Consider the following 17,392-nt stretch of genomic DNA (forward strand, 5'->3'; position numbering starts at 1 on the left):
TTTATGTGTCCTGATTCGTGCTGGTGTTTAATTGGCGGCGGCGTGTTTCTGTGATACTTTGGAGATGTGAGCGTGCGCTCTGACCGTCTGTCCCCCTTCTGGTCCTGGTCCGTGCTGTGTTCCAGGTCTGGGCTTCAGTATAGCGGGCGGAGTGGGGAACCAGCACATCCCGGGCGACAACAGCATCTACGTCACCAAGATCATCGAAGGAGGAGCTGCACACAAAGACGGGAGGCTGCAGATCGGAGACAAGCTGCTGGCTGTAAGACCCGGACGTCCACTCGTCTCTGAATCCGTCTCTTTTGTCCACATTCTGTCATGTTTTCCAAATTCTGCTTTTTACAGTTTAAACACGTTTAGTCTTCAGACGCAGCGTCGCTTTATTCTCCATCAGACGTCTTCAGTTCAGTTCTGTCTGTTTTTATTTTCTCAAACATGAGACTCAAACATGTTTGACATGAAGCAGCAGAGACTGAAGATGAAGACCGATGAAGATGAAGAGCAGTGTCTCAGACTGACGACGTGTTTTTAACAGCTCCGTGTGCTCAGTGCAGCCGTTAACGGGCTGAAACATGTCTGATGGAGGCAGTTTGTTTTTCAGGCACAGACGCTGAAACAGAACACTTCACAACTAAGTACATGTACTCAGGTACTGCGCTTTACTAGAAAGTTGAGGTACTTGTACTTCAAATGCAACTTCCTGCTTTTATTGGAGGAAAGTTTTGAATGCAGGACTTTCACAGGTAGTGGAGTATTTCCAGTACTTCTCCTGAAGTAATGCATGTGAGTACTGGAGCTATCATAGCTGGACCTGACAGTGAACAGCAGGGCTCTGACTCATCATGTGACGCGTCTCCTGTCTGTCCAGGTGAACAGTGCTTGTCTGGAGGAGGTGACCCACGAACACGCCGTCACTGCCTTGAAAAACACTCCTGACGTGGTCTACTTGAAAGTGGCTAAACCCAACAGTGTCTTCATGAACGACAGCTTCGCCCCGCCCGACCTCACCAACTGTGAGTCAACGTTTTTCATTAAATACATAAAAAACACGACTTTTCCTTCCCGCAGCAGCAACACCCGAACCAGAGCCGCCGATCTGCTGGGAGCACTGGTTTCCATAAAGCAGAGCTCTGCTGTAGGAGTACAGACACAGATCATGTGACGCATGAGCAGCAAGTGTTCTTAATGTGTTCGTGCATGGATTCATGTTTCACTCATACCTTCATCACCTTATCATGCAGATTAATGCAACTCTTAATCCGTTAAAGCCGTTCAGTGTCCTGAAAGTTTGAGGAGGACTGAAGGAAAGGAGTTCTGATGGTTTTTAGAAGTTCCTGAGAAGCTGAACCGAACAAACGCAGTGAGGCTCAGAGCACACTTTAATATATTTAATGCTTTAAAACGCGTCTGGGGACCCGAGCGGCTCAGCTGACGAGGACTCACTTCCTGTCCGGGATCGCTTTGGATCCAGGACGGACCAGATCACATCAGCCGAGGAGCAAGGAAACGTGAAATGAAGCTGGGCCGAGGCGTCAGTGGTGGTTTGTTTGTGTTTAAGAGCTGCAGAGGTCTGCGGTGGCGTGTCCTCAGAGACACTGAGACCATAAGACATGATCCAGTTTGAGGAAGATCTGTGACTGTAGAGCAGGCATGTCCAAACTATTCCACAGAGGGCCGAGTGGCTGAAGGTTTTCTTTCCGACCAAGCAGCAGCACACCAGACTGGACTCATTTCATCAGCTGATCTCAGTCTTCAGAGAGCTGATTGGTCAGACTCCGTGCTCTTGATTGGTTGGAGGAAAAACCTGCAGCCACACGGCCCTTTGAATAGTTTGGAGATGCCTGCTGTAGAGGCTGATCGCTGCATTCTGTCAGGTGTTGATTTGTGCTCTCTTTGATTGGCCAACACGCTGCGTTGCTGGATGATGTCACTCCACGCTCAGACCGCCGGCTCACGTATGTGACACACGTGGTCTAGTTTAAACCCTCTGTCCTCCATCTCCTCCTGTCCCCGTCCAAACGAGGACATGAAGCCTGCGGTGGAGTCCTCTGACGCCACACAAACCGGATCAGCAGGTCCTGGTTCAGATGTGGGCTGCTTGACTCTCTGCCTGTGACAGTGAATTAGTGTTGAATTCAGGGGGGACAGCAGAGACGGGGGCTAGTGGGGACGTCCCGGCGGCATTGATCAAACGACACGTTTCAAAGTCGAGGCGAGACAGAACGTCTCTCAAACATTCAGAGCACGGACTCTGGACCCGTCCAACGACTCCCCCGGTGGGCCTCCACGTGGAGGTGCCGAAGGACGCGCCGACCCTGGACCGATGAGGACCAGAGGAGCCGAGTCCAGCCGAGCCGTCTGACCAGTGATCAGATGATCGATCAGTGAAAGGACAGTTTGTCATCAGTTCTGACGTCCTGCTGCGTTCACGAACCTCAGAGGTGTCAGGACGTTCAGACGCTCTCTGCTTTCAGAGCGAGTGTCGTGTTTGTGTCTCCTCGTGGTCAAACTGTCGTTCACACAGGGACACGGCAGACGGCTGCTCTTTGACTATGGACACATGATGCATTCACTGACCTCTTTTTAACAGCGTTTAAATATAATTCAACTGCAGAACCAAGAAGTAAAAGTCTTGCAGTATTAATGCTGACTGTGGTGCACAGTCTGACAGAGGTAAAGCCTCAGTCGACATTGTTTTTATTATAATATAATGTAGAATATGAGCAGATACCACTGAAATACACCTCTGGCATCCTTTTTGGCCTCTCTGAGCTCCGGTACCTTCAGCAGTGAGCTGAGCACAGTCGTGTTTTTGGTCCTGGAGCAGCAGGAAACACTTCCTGAGACCTTGAATCCATCTGTGAGTACGTTTAAACTCTCCATCGACACGATGATCCATGACTTACGTTTCCCAGTTTGAGGTCAGACTCGGTCGAGTTACTCGCTCCCGGTTTAGTTTACGACCCCCTGAGCGGCTCCCGGCCTCGTCCAATGAGGCGATGGCAGGAGCCCAGCAGGTGAGTGTGGAGGAGGGTCTGAGCAGGTGTGTGATCAGGAGCAGAGGCTGGAGCGCACGCTGCTGCTCAGAGGACGTGAGCGCCGGCGTGTTGAACGCGGACGTTCAGACCTGCGGCTCGCTGCTTCTCCTCTTCTGACGCCGTCTGACCTTCAGGTTCAACCTGCTCTTCTGTTTCAGCGTACTCCCAACACATGGAGAACCATATCAGCACCCCCAACTTCCTAGGCCAGTCCCTCCCCCCGCCGGCCTCCTCAGGACGCTACTCCCCGACCCCGAAGAGCATGCTGGGAGACGACGATGTCACCCGGTGAGGACAAACACATCACTCACACAGAGACGAGATGTTTCTGATGTTATTTCATGTTGATTCTAAACGTTCACGTTCATTCAGTTTTCAGTCAGAGTCAGAAAAACTTTTTCAAATCAGACTTTAAAAGACAAACATGAACTCTGAAAAACTCTCAGTTTAACAGCACCGACCTCAAAGTCTCCATCACATCAGCTGAAGGCTTGTGTCCCACTGACCCACCGCTGCTCCGCCCTCTGCTGGTGGAGGCCTGCAGTCACACACACACACACACACACACACACACACACAGTCACAGTCATACACACACACAGTCACACGCACACACACACACAGTCACACGCACACACACACACAGTCACAGTCACAGTCATACACACACACAGTCACACACACACACACACACAGTCACAGTCATACACACACACACACACACACACACACACACACACACACACACACAGTCACAGTCACACACACACACACACACACTCACAGTCACACACACTCACACACACACTCACACACAGGTGGGTGGACAGAGTTCACCTGAGCCGGTAAAGGAGGGACATTTCCGTCATCTCTGTCCTCTGTGAGAGGTCACGTGACGTCGGGATGATTGACAGCTGTGTGTGAGGTCACGTGACATCGGGATGATTGACAGCTGTGTGTGAGGTCACGTGACATCGGGATGATTGACAGCTGTGTGTGAGGTCACGTGACGTCGGGATGATTGACAGCTGTGTGTGAGGTCACGTGACGTCGGGATGATTGACAGCTGTGTGTGAGGTCACGTGACGTTGGGATGATTGACAGCTGTGTGGTCCAACAGGGAGCCCAGGAAGGTGGTGCTGCACAGAGGAGCAACAGGACTGGGCTTCAACATTGTGGGCGGGGAGGATGGCGAGGGGATCTTCATCTCCTTCATCCTGGCTGGAGGACCAGCTGACCTCTGTGGAGAGCTGAGGAAAGGAGACAGACTCGTCTCTGTACGTGCACACACCCACACACACACTTTCAGACCAATGACCATTTAGACCCGTTCTGGACATGAGGTTGATTATCAAAGCAAACCTTTGAAATGTGTCGTTTTAGGCAGAACTTGAGATCATCCAGAGCTTCATGATTGTTGAAAGCTCGTTCTTATGAATACAGAATATAATCTGAGACTTTTCATGGACGGAAATGAATGTTAACGAAAACAACAGCAGAGAGACGAGAGTCACAGCGCCGTGAGGTTTCAGAGACGAGAGCAGACGGACAGACGGTGGACAGAAACACGAGCAAACAGCTGGACGTTTGGGCTAAACCTGCGGATCGGCTGCTGTCCTCATGTTGATGCTGTCTGCAGGCCATGAAGCTGAAGACATGCTCACGTCTGTCTCTAACACTGTCACCTGTGTCCTTCAGGTGAATGGGGTGGACCTCCGGAACGCCACCCACGAACAGGCCGCCGCCGCCCTGAAGAACGCCGGGCAGACGGTGACCATCATCGCCCACTACAGACCAGAGGGTGAGACACCTGGACGCACCTGCAGGACCCGTCACATGACCTGTAGTCACGAATATTTTATTTACAGTAACTTTTTATCTGTTGAACAGGTTTTATGTCCGTTAGGACGTCGTTTTTGCGCATGACAGAGAAATTATTTGACTTTGGATTCATTCTGTCATAAATCCAGAAGGTCTGACGTTCACACGCTCTCCACTGACGGTGGCTTTAAAGAGCTTGGTCGTGCTCTAGAAGCTTCTGATAGGCTGATTGACATCATTTGAGTCAGCTGTGTGCTGACTGGTTGACCCTTTGGAGCAGTTTCCAAACACCTGAGGGTCCCTCGTTCACCTGCGCAGACAGTGTTTAGTATAAAGACCATGTGACCACACCGCCGTCGTCCCGCTCAGGAAGGAGACGTGTTCTGTCTCAGACTTTAACTTTCCAGGAAATGAAAAAATGACCCAAAACGTCACTGAAGACTGAAGGTGAATGTCCTCTTCCTGTGCAGAGTACAGCCGCTTCGAGGCCAAGATCCACGACCTGAGAGAGCAGATGATGAACAGCAGCATCAGTTCTGGGTCTGGATCTTTGCGGACGAGTCAGAAGAGGTCGCTATACGTCAGGTAAGCACCTCAGCTGAGAGGCTGCTGTTTGAAGGCCACAGCAGAGACGCTGCTTCAGCCGCCTGCAGCGCTCGAGTCTTTGATCTCTTTGGATTTAAAAATGTTCATTCTATCCTCTCTGTTCTTGGACTGATGGACCGTCTTTGTCCTCAGAGCTCTGTTCGACTACGATAAGACCAGAGACTCCGGGCTGCCCAGTCAGGGACTCAACTTCAAGTTTGGAGACATCCTCCACGTGGTGAACGCCTCCGACGACGAGTGGTGGCAGGCCAGACAGCTGACGTCCCAGGGGGAGGTGGAGGAGGTGGGGGTGATCCCCAGCAAGAGAAGGTCAGCCCCGCCCACACACACACACACACACACACACACACACACACACACACAGTGGTGCTGATGTCGTCATTGATTCTAGATGACCTTCAGTCCGGGTCCCTGCAGGGTCGACAGAGTCCGGCAGGTCGACCCTCTTCAGTCATCGGTCTGTCACAGCCGGTGATCACGATCCAGAGTCCGTCTGATGAGCTGTCTGTCATCGTCGCTAAGACACGCCCTCTGCTAACCTTTGACCTTTTGTCCTCTTTGCTGCAGGGTGGAGAAGAAGGAGCGAGCGAGATTAAAGACGGTGAAGTTTAACGCCAAGTCTCGAGACCGAGGGGTGAGTGTTTCATCCTGCTCCACTGCGGCAGCGTCACGTGGGACGGAGTCCACGCTATCAGAGTCCCATGATGCTTTGGGTGAATTAGTCACAGCTTGGCTTATTCCTTTCACTGAAGCAGCTTCTGCCTCAGCCGAGGCCTTTAACACCAGCGACCAACAGACGAAGCCAACGCACAGAATCCTCGCCTGTAGCGACGGAGGTCGACTCTCTGCTGTAATGAGTTATGACCTGACGTCTGATTGGTTGAGTCCTTTGCTCGCGGCGTGAAAGCTCACGAAAATTGACCTTGTTCCAAAACTAATCGATGTTGCTTTTTCTCTGCGTGATGTTCGTGTTCTGCGTGACGTACCGATGGCGGCGCCCCCGCTCCGTGAAGCCTTCAGGTGTTTTCAGCTCCACCTGTCGCACCTGAAGCCTGCTCTGCCGCTGAAGGACGAAGGACGAGTCACACAAAGAAACGTTCTTTCCTCCGCTGTCGTCTGTCTGAGCACTGACGTGGAGACGCCGAACACCGAAGCTAATGCTAAGCTAACGTGGTTCGTTACTTCAGTGAAAGGAATAAGCAGGAGTCGTCCCTGTACGCCGGCAGCAGCGTCCTGAGGTTTTCCAGGAAGTCATCTGAAGTCTCTGAGCTCACTTCCTGTTTTTATCTGTGAAGCTTCGGACTGAATTAGCTCTGCATGACTTTAGTCTTTTCAGCTCAGAGTTTCTCTTCAGAGTTAGAAATGAGACGAATCCACCGACTAACGAGTGTGACTAATGTCTGAAAGCAGCTCGTCTCTTAACAGCATGTTGTTGTTGTTGTTGTTGTTGTTGTTGTTGATGATCTTCGAGACGCTCACACGTCTCAGCAGCTGAACCGCAGCAGCGCCTCCCCAGCACCTTTCAACCGTGTCGCTTTAACACGCGTTGCCAGAACGCCTCGCCCAGCGCCGCCCGCCGCCCCGCCCTCTAACACACCAGACTGATGGGGGGACAAACATGCATGACCCCCCCGATGCCCCCTCGCTCCTCATACAGAGAGAAACGCTTGACATTGATGTCTGACTGTCTGCTGCTCACACAAACCTTCCTCCTCCTCCTCCTCCTCCTCCTCCTCCTCCTCACCACTCACCTGTCTCACCCTCTCCTGCTGGATAACACTGACGTGCAGCATGTGATCTGATGATGTCATTAGTCCCGCCTCCTGCTGATGAGCGCTGCAGAGTGGTGACAGAACCTTTGCTGATTGGTCGGTTCTGCAGACTTCAGACAAACTGACTTCATCTTCGTCATTTTCACTCAACCCTGCTGACACTTACAGTCTGACCTTTGACCCCTGACCTGCTCTGTCTGACTGACGTGTGCTGAGGTGTGTTAGCTTTGGTTTACTGCTTCTCTTAAACATGGAGCTCGTTCCAGCAGCTGATGTGAGATCAGCCAAGCGTCTCCTCTCACTCTGTCTCTGCATGTTGTCTGCATGTTCACCTCCTCCTCCTCCTCCTCCTCCTCCTCCTCCTGCTTCTGTCTGACACCTGCTGCCTTCACTGTCACTGTGTGAAACTGAAACCTGAAGGCTCATTCAGAGAGATGATTCTGTGGTTTGAACTGGTTTCAGTGGGCAGTAAACGCTCCCTCACTGGTCTCCTCCTTTTTTAAACTGGTTTTGACCTTTTGAGTGAAATGCTCCACACGAAGGCCAGCTGAGTTCAGAGGACGTAGTCGTAGTCCACAGTGGTTCAGCACAGGTGCAGTTAAAGTGAAGGTTGAACCTTCGAGCTCTGCTCTCAGCCACTGACCAGAGCTGAACGATGAACCTCCGCTGAGGACCAGCGTGATGCTGAAGCTGGACACATCAACACGACTCCTCAGCCGTCGCTGCTGTAGTTTTTCCGGTCGGTGGAGATGAGGGCGGGTTTTGTTCGTCATCCTCTGAGCTTCTTCTGACCTTCTTCACCTCTTTGGTTTCTGCATGTTCAGTGTGACTGTTTGTTTCAGCTTTGATTTGATGTGCCTGTTAGCCGTTAGCCGTTAGCCACAGACTCAGACAAGAAGCATCTCATTCTGTCCAAACCGACATCAGACTCCCCCATCTCCCCCTCTTCCTCCTCTTTTTTTATTCCATCACCCTCCTCCTCCTCTTCCTCCTCCTCCTCTTCCTCCTCAGCAGTCTCTCAATGACAAGCGTAAAAAGAACCTCTTTTCCCGAAAGTTTCCGTTCTACAAGAGCAAAGAGGCGAGCGAGCAGGAGACCAGCGACGTCGACCGTAAGTACCAGCGCGGCGGGGGAGGCGGGGGGGGGCGGTCTGTGTCACAGACGATTGGTCGGCGACAGGAAGAGAGGTCAGCTGGCGGCGGCGCGCTGCGAACGCGCTGGTTGTCGTGCAACAGGGCCTGGCCGAAATGATGCAGCACCTCGACCGAGCTGATCAAAAACAATCCGCCAACGCCCCCCTCTCCGCTTTGGAGCCAAAATGGCCGCCCTGTTGCCCGGCCGGCCGGCGGCGTCCGCTCCGCTCTCTCTGTCTGTCGCTGTAACGCAGTAACTTTGTGTTTCCTGTGGTTGTTTTCTCCTCGTTGTTCGCTCGGCTCCGCTGACCTCAGGACAACAGTGACGACATGCTGTCCAAAGGCCACAGTAAGTGTCCCCCCCCCACTGTCCCCACTGTCCCCAGACAAACTCCCAGCAGCCTCCTGGTGTCCACCAGGATCCGTCTTCAGCCAACAGGCTGTCCAAAAGAAATGAAACGCTGGACGTCTTATTGTTTCAATGTGTCCTCGTCCTCTTTGGTGAGGATGTCCACGATGTCTTTCACAGTGAAAGACATCGTGTCAGTGGAGACCAGAGACAGGAGACAGCGTCCTGTGTCCTTGTACTCTGACCAGAGACAAAGAGAGTGAAAGTTTAAAGGTCTCAGTTTATGTTACAGGAATAAACAACAACAACAATAAAAATAAACGTCTTTAAAATCCAGTTTTTAAACTCTTTGTTTTGAAGGACGACTCGTAGTTTTTAGTTTTTCAGGTTTTCATCCGTCCTGGTTCCCTGTCGGACAAATAAATCCCAACAAAATCTGAAGTTCTCAGCTTTCAGCTTTAAATACTGCTGTGGTTCTTACTGGACCCCCCAAAGCTGGAGTCCATGTAGAGACCCCCCAAAGCTGGAGTCCATGTAGAGACCCCCCAAAGCTGGAGTCCATGTAGAGACCCCCCAAAGCTGGAGTCCATGTAGAGACCCCCACAGACCAAACGCTCCTCACACACTATCACTTCACTGAGAAGTCAAATAACTTTAAACTGAAGAAGCTGAAGTTGGTTCCTGGTGGACATGTATTCTTTCCCCCCCCCTCCTCCCCCTCCCCCTCCCCCTCCTCCTCCTCCTCCTCCTCCTCCTCCTCCTCCTCTTCTTCCTCACCACCGGCTGTCGAGGATCCTCCAGGCCGGAGCTCCATCTCTTCACACATTGATCAGTTTTCAGACCTCCACCTGTCACAGCTCACAGCGTCACCGCTCAGCTGCACCATCACGCCTCCTCCCGCCTGGAGCTTCATGGAGGTTTTCAGGAGAAAGGAGGCGTTTTGAGTTCCTGTAACTGAACTTTAAGTGACGGGCGTCTGATCAGGGGTCGATGAGTGAGCTTTACTGATGATGAATTCCATTTTTTGAGTTTCAGGGTCGTCAGAAGTGAAAAACTCTTCTTCGTGCATTGATTTTCAGGCCGAATCATTTGTTAAAGCTGCACATCCATCGTTTGCTCTCTCCTCCTCACGCGTGAGTCGAACAGCTCAGACACGCAGACCCAAGAAAACTTTATTTAAACACACACACTTGACGTTTGATGCTGCTGCAGATGAACTTTGTGTGACGCTGAACTCTGCAGACTGTGATGTCACAGGTGTGATGGCGGCCATGTTTCCAGGCACACACAGTAAGACGTGTGCTGGTGGACACAAGTGGACAGTCATTAAATGTTAGGTTTGAGGTCCTGGAACAGTTTGGAAAGTTTGGATTTATTGTTTGCTGTTTGACTTGAAGATGAGAACATTTGTGTGACTGATTTCTCTGCTGCTGTCGGACTTGAACACCTGGAGTCCTGTTTTATTTCGTGGCTCTGGGCAAAGCATTGTGGGAGAGCGACGCTCCCAGCTGACCCTGTGTTTTGTTGTGATTCCAGAACATGTGACCTCTAACGCCAGCGATAGTGAAAGTAGCTACCGTAAGTGTGACCTCTGCCGTCGACGCTGCCTGCTTCACTCGATGATTGACAGGAAACACTAACCATCAGTCTGACCTCCAGCTGAACCCGCTAACCCCCCTTCACTGACCAGTACACGCTGCTGATTGGCTAATAACAGCATGACCTCACACGCGCGTTTTCCCTCCCTGCTAATGTCCTTGAACGCCGCCTGACGGCATGAACGTCTGACCAGGCTGTTTGTATTCAAGCTGCTGACTGCTGCATGGATGTGTGTGTGTGTGTGTGTGTGTGTGTGTGTGTGTGTGTGTGTGTGTGTGTGTGTTGACTGTTAGGGTTCACGAGTCAGCTGATTTGTGCTCAGACTCACTTCCTGCTCGGCGAGGCTGTCTCTGCAGGTGTCCAGGTGTGTCTCCGTCCACCTTTCGGTCTGAGCGCAGAAACAGACCGAGTGATGTCATGAGATCTTTAATGACGTCTTCTTCTGTGGTGGTTTAATGGAGAATGAGCGTCACACAGCTGCTGTGCATGTCTTCAGATATGGGACAGGTGAATGGAGCTGGTCTCTGTTAGCAGCGTCTGTCTCCGATCCATCTGGTTCTGTTGCTGCTCTTTAACCTCCAGACTTACCTGCTGAGGTTGAGCCTCGTCTCGTTTGTCCTCATTCCCTTGACACACCTGTATTTTCGGCCAATCACAGTCAGCTGTGAAATCTCTGATCCTGATCAAAGGAACCAGGTTTCAAGTCCGAGGATGACAAAACGAGTCGTGCAGAAATCAGCGCAGTCCGTCGCTGCAGCCGCAGACCTGTAATCTGTGATAGACCTCGTCTCGTCCTCGTCTCGTCCTCGTCCTCCCATCACGTCATCTGTCCCCCTCTCAGCCTTCATCCCTGCTCTGACTCCTGCACTTGAACTCTGTGAACTTCTTCTTCTGCTGTCTGACGTGCGCTGTGTGTTTGCAGGTGGACAGGAGGAGTACGTCCTGTCGTATGAGCCCGTCGTTCAGCAGGAAGGTGAGACCTTCTGTCCGCTCGTCTCTCAGACGGGAAACTCGCGTCTTTTCTCAGGTTTCTGTGCAGATGTTTGAATGAGAGTTCAGTCTGATCACTTCCTGTTTCCATCCTCTGTGACAGTAAACTACACCCGTCCCGTCATCATCCTCGGCCCCATGAAGGATCGGATCAACGACGACCTGATCTCAGAGTTCCCCGACAAATTTGGATCCTGCGTCCCCCGTAAGTCCACGCAGACACGGTCTCCATTTGCAGTAATGAGGACATGTTGGGTTGCATATCACATGATTTAAAACAGGATTTAGAGTTTTCCTCCTCCTCCTCTCTCAGATACGACCCGGCCAAAGCGAGACTACGAGGTGGACGGCAGAGATTATCACTTTGTGGTGTCCAGAGAGCAGATGGAGAAGGACATCCAGGACCACAGGTTCATCGAGGCGGGACAGTACAACAACCACCTGTACGGAACCAGCGTGCAGTCGGTCCGAGAGGTGGCCGAGAAGGTACCGACACCTGTTCGCTGCCCCGATTCGTTTGAACCACCAGACATCAGATCAACATGTCCTTCCTCTTCTTCTTCTGTTGTTTTCAGGGTAAACATTGTATCCTGGATGTGTCAGGGAACGCCATCAAGAGACTCCAGCTGGCTCAGCTCCATCCCATCGCCATCTTCATCAAACCCAAATCTGTGGAAAACATCATGTGAGTCAACAAACGTCATCTGGACTGTAAAAACCAGCAGGTGGTCGGTTCACACCCGAGACACCAAACACGGCCGCTGACAGCGAACAGAGACCAGTAAACTGATGTGGTCTGAGCGGGGTCTGGATGTGGTCTGGATGTGGTCTGGATGTGGTCTCTGTGATCTGGATGTGGTCTCTGTGTGATCTGGATGTGGTCTCTGTGTGATCTGGATGTGGTCTTGTGATCTGGATGTGGTCTCTGTTTGATCTGGATGTGGTCTTGTGATCTGGATGTGGTCTCTGTGTGATCTGGATGTGGTCTCTGTGTGATCTGGATGTGGTCTCTGTGTGTTCTGGATGTGGTCTCTGTGTGGTCTGGATGTGGTCTTGTGATCTGGATGTGGTCTTGTGATCTGGATGTGGTCTCTGTGTGGTTTGGATGTGGTCTCTGTGTGATCTGGATGTGGTCTTGTGATCTTTATGTGGTCTCTGTGTGTTCTGGATGTGGTCTCTGTGTGATCTGGATGTGGTCTCTGTGTGTTCTGGATGTGGTCTCTGTGTGGTTTGGATGTGGTCTCTGTGTGATCTGGATGTGGTCTTGTGATCTGGATGTGGTCTTGTGATCTGGATGTGGTCTTGTGTTCTGGATGTGGTCTCTGTGTGATCTGGATGTGGTCTCTGTGTGGTTTGGATGTGGTCTCTGTGTGATCTGGATGTGGTCTTGTGATCTGGATGTGGTCTCTGTGTGATCTGGATGTGGTCTTGTGATCTGGATGTGGTCTCTGTGTGATCTGGATGTGGTCTCTGTGTGATCTGGATGTGGTCTCTGTGTGGTCTGGATGTGGTCTCTGTGTGATCTGGATGTGGTCTTGTGATCTGGATGTGGTCTTGTGATCTGGATGTGGTCTCTGTGTGGTCTGGATGTGGTCTCTGTGTGGTTTGGATGTGGTCTCTGTGTGTTCTGGATGTGGTTTCTGTGTGATCTGGATGTGGTCTCTGTGTAGTTTGGATGTGGTCTCTGTGTGATCTGGATGTGGTCTTGTGATCTGGATGTGGTCTCTGTGTGATCTGGATGTGGTCTTGTGATCTGGATGTGGTCTCTGTGTGATCTGGATGTGGTCTCTGTGTGTTCTGGATGTGGTCTTGTGATCTGGATGTGGTCTCTGGTCCTGCAGGGAGATGAACAAGCGTCTGACGGAGGAGCAGGGCAGGAAAACCTTTGACAGAGCCACCAAGCTGGAGCAGGAGTTCACCGAGCATTTCACAGGTGAGCCGGCGCCCCCTGCAGGTAGCAGTTAGCACTTAAACTGACCTTAAAGGAACAGACGGTTCTGTTCAGCGTCAGTGAAATGAGGAACAAAGGAAGGAAGTGGTTCTCGATGTTCCTCTACAGGAACACAGAACGTTCCCTGAAGTGGCTCATGTTAAAGGACCAGTCTGCTCTTATTCTGTCTTATTCTTACTGGCATCAGATCTCACCTTCAGACTCCAACCAACAGCGTTCGTCCGTCTCTCAGTTCCGCCTCACTTCCTGTCTGTGGCCCATCACTTCCTGCTGAAGACGGAAATCTTTGAAACACCTCACTGTGGTTTTTACGGAAGCGCATTGCATTGACTGGATAAAAAAATAATTAGACACCTTATCTCGTAATTACCAGAAAAGATAAAGAAAAAGGAAACATCTGTAAATCCTCTCTCATTGGCAATGAGGGCGCTATCGCAGCTAATCTGCTTTTACTATCTTCTCGGTTTGAGACACTGGGAAATACTGATGTTTCTTAAAGATGAGGATGGTGTTAATGTTAGTATGTCAGCACTGCGCAGGCATCTCAAGTCGTTAGGATTTGGATCGTTCAGGCGGAAAGCCCAGTCTGACGTACGGTTAGTGGTTCTGAGTGAAGCTGTGGCCGATGTGGCACCTTTCCTTATCGTAATTACAAGATCAGGATCTCGTAATGATGACAAAAGGTGTCTAATTATTGTTTTATCCAGTGAATGCAATGTGCTTCTGTAGGAGCTTCTGTTGGGACTATTTTCAGCGGCAGATGAATCCCCATGTGGTGCTGTAGTGTGTGTGTGTGTGTGTGTGTGTGTGTGTGTGTGTGTGTGTGTGTGTGTGTGTGTGTGTGTGTGTGTGTGTTCATGCTGATGAGGAGCAACAGTGAGCTCAGAGGAGGAAGATCCATCACACAGCTGTTAGCGGTTAGCATCAGCGCTGGTCTGAGCCTGAACGTGAGCCTCGACCATCAGAGGGAAAGTCCTCGCTGTCTGAGTTTCTAACCCGGAGGTGTTTCTCTTTCAGCCATCGTTCAGGGCGACACTCTGGAGGAGATCTACGAGCAGGTGAAGCAGATCATCGAGGAGCAGTCGGGTCCGTTCATCTGGGTTCAGTCCAAGGAGAAGTTATGAGGATCAGAGCCGCGTCCGCTCCATCGCTCCTCGTTAGATTCACTTTGTTTTATTTTGAAAAGAAGAGTCGACCTGCTGACGGCGGCCTCCCCCTCCCCCTCCTCCCCCTCCAGCTCCCACCCCCCCGATCAACGACCGGACGCGCCGGCTGACCAGAGAGTCGTTTTATTTTCTATCTTGGCGTGAATAAGACTCCATTGTCGGGTTTCCTGACCAGCAGAGAAAAGCACACAGGAAGTATGATGACATCACACTCAATGCGGTACAGCTCCTTAATGTTTAAGGGAGGAGAACTAACGAGGAGGAGGAGGAGACGAGAAGAAACGTACGAAGCAGATTTATCTTTGTTTTGTTTGTGGGTTTGTTTTTCCTTTTTTTTGTCTTGTAAGGTAAACGTGGATGATGGGCGGAGTTTCAGTCTCAGGCAGCGTCTGTCGGTCCGGAGGAAGGCGTAGACACAAAAAGCAAAACTTTGCACGTTTGAGCTTTAACAGCATGTCATTTAATACCCCGTTTATTTCCCATCAGCCCCTTCACCTCAGCGTCTGATGTCACAGCTTTTCTTCTTCTGTTCTGCACTCACGTCATCCGTTCTTCTTTTTTAAGGCTCGAGTCGACTCGGTTTTTAACGTCCGCTCGTCAGGATGCTCTGCAGGGTTCCTGCTCTGCTGCTAGGGGGCGCTGTGGAGCTTCACACTGAAGTGATTAACAGCAAACGTTTTTAAAGGTGCAACAAGATGCGCTTGTTGGCTTCAGTTCACTTTCTAAAACTCTTGTGTTGTTAATGAATTATGATTTTATGGCTGAACATTTTGCATTTTAGATATTTAGCTCGACCTTTGTTTGATGAGGTCAAAGGTCGCGGCATTGATTATTCTACCAACGCTGCAAAAAAAATTATTTTCAAGTCGTTTGAGTCTTTAAAGGAGTTAAAAATGTAATTTTCTTTCAAAGACGTGAAGAGAAGGAGGGAGGAGAAGATTTCAGTCTGAAGTTTGTTCTGAATTCACCAAAGAAAACCTGGAAACCCTGATGAGACACGAGAAAACCAGGAAAACTCCCAAATACACCCAAACAAGGAACCGTAATCATGAGGAGATTATCAGCATTTCAAGAAAAGAACAATTTAAAAAAAATGGTGAATTTCTGGTCAAATATTCTCGTGACTCTCTGATGTGTAAACAAACAAACAGAGAAGAAGCTTCGTTAATTCAGAGCAAAGTTTGAGAAAAGCACGTGATGAACGTGACTCTGACCTTTGAACTCTGCGTCAGTCTCTCTTCTTCTTTGGTGAAATCAGCTGCTGTCAAACGTTCTGACCTGATGACACGATTGGCCGCGGTGCGTTCGGGGTCACGTGCTCGTGAGCGGCGCCCTCTACGACGCGAGTTCGAACCCCGTCAGACGTCCGTCAGTGTCTTACCGTGAAAAGATGTCGATCACGTGATGTGAGTCGCGGTCCCGGAGACGAGCTGCCGCCTCCAGGTGTCCGCAGGTGTGTCCCAACACGCAGACGATTATTGTACAATGAGATTTTGACAGATATTTAACCCTCGGTAAACTGCCTATTTTGTTATAATAAAAGTCTATATTGAACTTTACTTAAGCACTACTACTACGGGAATTATTTTCTTTGCATTGTTAATCATATATGAATAGAAAAGTATAAAGATATTTGAATATGAATATATATTTTTCTTTTTCTTTGATCACCACCTCCTCTGTCTTTTAATTTTCTTTTTTAAGCATAATAAAATCTTAACAAGAAAACAGGAAGTGGTGCCGTGCTCTCTTCTTCTTCTGCTGCTGCTGTTTACAGATGTTTGAGCCTCTGACCTCACATCAGTTTTAGGGCCCGTCAGTCAATCAGCTGATGAAATGATCCCTGACTTTCTTTAAAAATCATCTCAGTTAAATGTCTTACAGGTCAGAGTGAATTAAAAACGCGATGAGCGGATGAATCAATCTTTGTCACTGTTGATAAAGTTTGTTGAAATTGACAGTTTGTTTGCAGTGAACTCAGGAGAAACGAGGTCAGCTCACAATCTAACAGTAAGGTTGTCTGTCATGATGTCCCGTTAATTTCGTGGGACGTTACCAAACATTCGGCCAATCAGAGAGGTGAAAGGGCGGGCCGAAGACGTGACTTCGTACAACAGAGGGACGAGTTAGCCAAAAGTAAAGCGACCAGCAGAGTGAGAGAAGTAGATTAAATGAGTTTTTCCGAGGTGAAAGGGATATACAGAAGTCTGCGGAGGGCAAATAATATGTTTGTTTGTTTGTTTGTCTTTTGTATCTCTTCATAACGATGCTTGAATAAAATGTACATGCTAACCGCCATTAGCGCACCAGCATGCTAGCTCTATTAGCACGTATCTCCGTGGTGTAGCTGCTAATGTTACTGTGTGTGATGGTGATATGAGCTCGTTTGAAGCTCAGACGAACTCGGAATGAGAGGAAAGAAGCTTTATTATGATTAAAGCGACTGAAAACTGTCACGTACACTCGTCAGACTCAGACGACCCGGAAATACTCCGTGGACGTGATGGAGGAGCGGATGGTTCCCGCTCAGATATCCCTCCATCAGGACTGCTGTCACCTGTAGCTTCACTCACCTGTCTCCTCATCAAGCCTCGCTGTTCTTCATCCTTCGGCCTGTTCGCACCTCATCCTCTGAGTAACAGTTAACTACAGCGTCTGTCGTTTTATTTGTATCTTGAGGTGACGTCGTCTGTTTGTGGTCACGTGCTCCAGCAGTGAGCTAAAGTAAAAGAAGATTGTACGTTTGAGAAAAGTTAAGATCAACAGAACACGTTCTTAAGGGTTAGAAAATATTTTACATGTTCTTTGTTTTTTCCACCTCTTATAAATAATTATGTTCAAAATTACTAAAGTCATATTTGGAGTTGAAGTTCATCGTGTTTGTCATGTTCGTTTCATTTGGGTTTATTTTGAGTTTTCACAGGAGGAAGTCATTAATACTAATAATACGACTTCTAAAGCAGGATT

General features: G+C 49.8%; 1 protein-coding gene across 22 annotated transcripts in view; it reads left to right on the forward strand.

Moving 5' to 3' along the window:
* The window catches only part of dlg1b (discs large MAGUK scaffold protein 1b), a 92,217-nt gene extending 76,062 nt beyond the window's left edge, over nucleotides 1-16,155 (forward strand). For 7 of the 22 annotated variants that reach the window (XM_076745460.1, XM_076745463.1, XM_076745467.1 and 4 more), the window contains 16 exons: nucleotides 126-262; nucleotides 869-1,013; nucleotides 3,197-3,326; nucleotides 4,159-4,315; nucleotides 4,737-4,839; nucleotides 5,330-5,444; nucleotides 5,598-5,774; nucleotides 6,033-6,099; nucleotides 8,686-8,719; nucleotides 10,256-10,297; nucleotides 11,241-11,291; nucleotides 11,412-11,513; nucleotides 11,622-11,794; nucleotides 11,884-11,993; nucleotides 13,150-13,241; nucleotides 14,277-16,155. In XM_076745460.1, coding sequence (XP_076601575.1) covers nucleotides 126-262; nucleotides 869-1,013; nucleotides 3,197-3,326; nucleotides 4,159-4,315; nucleotides 4,737-4,839; nucleotides 5,330-5,444; nucleotides 5,598-5,774; nucleotides 6,033-6,099; nucleotides 8,686-8,719; nucleotides 10,256-10,297; nucleotides 11,241-11,291; nucleotides 11,412-11,513; nucleotides 11,622-11,794; nucleotides 11,884-11,993; nucleotides 13,150-13,241; nucleotides 14,277-14,383 — 1,742 coding nt within the window. In that variant the 3' untranslated portion in view covers nucleotides 14,384-16,155. Of the gene's footprint in view, nucleotides 1-125; nucleotides 263-868; nucleotides 1,014-3,196; nucleotides 3,327-4,158; nucleotides 4,316-4,736; nucleotides 4,840-5,329; nucleotides 5,445-5,597; nucleotides 5,775-6,032; nucleotides 6,100-8,248; nucleotides 8,349-8,685; nucleotides 8,720-10,255; nucleotides 10,298-11,240; nucleotides 11,292-11,411; nucleotides 11,514-11,621; nucleotides 11,795-11,883; nucleotides 11,994-13,149; nucleotides 13,242-14,276 lie in introns of all 22 variants that reach the window. The other 15 variants (XM_076745478.1, XM_076745459.1, XM_076745457.1 and 12 more) reach the window with 3 other exon arrangements.
* The last annotated feature ends 1,237 nt before the right edge of the window (nucleotides 16,156-17,392 follow it).

Source organism: Chaetodon auriga, chromosome 12 (genome assembly GCF_051107435.1).
Source record: "Chaetodon auriga isolate fChaAug3 chromosome 12, fChaAug3.hap1, whole genome shotgun sequence".
Classification (NCBI taxonomy): Eukaryota; Metazoa; Chordata; class Actinopteri; order Chaetodontiformes; family Chaetodontidae; genus Chaetodon; species Chaetodon auriga.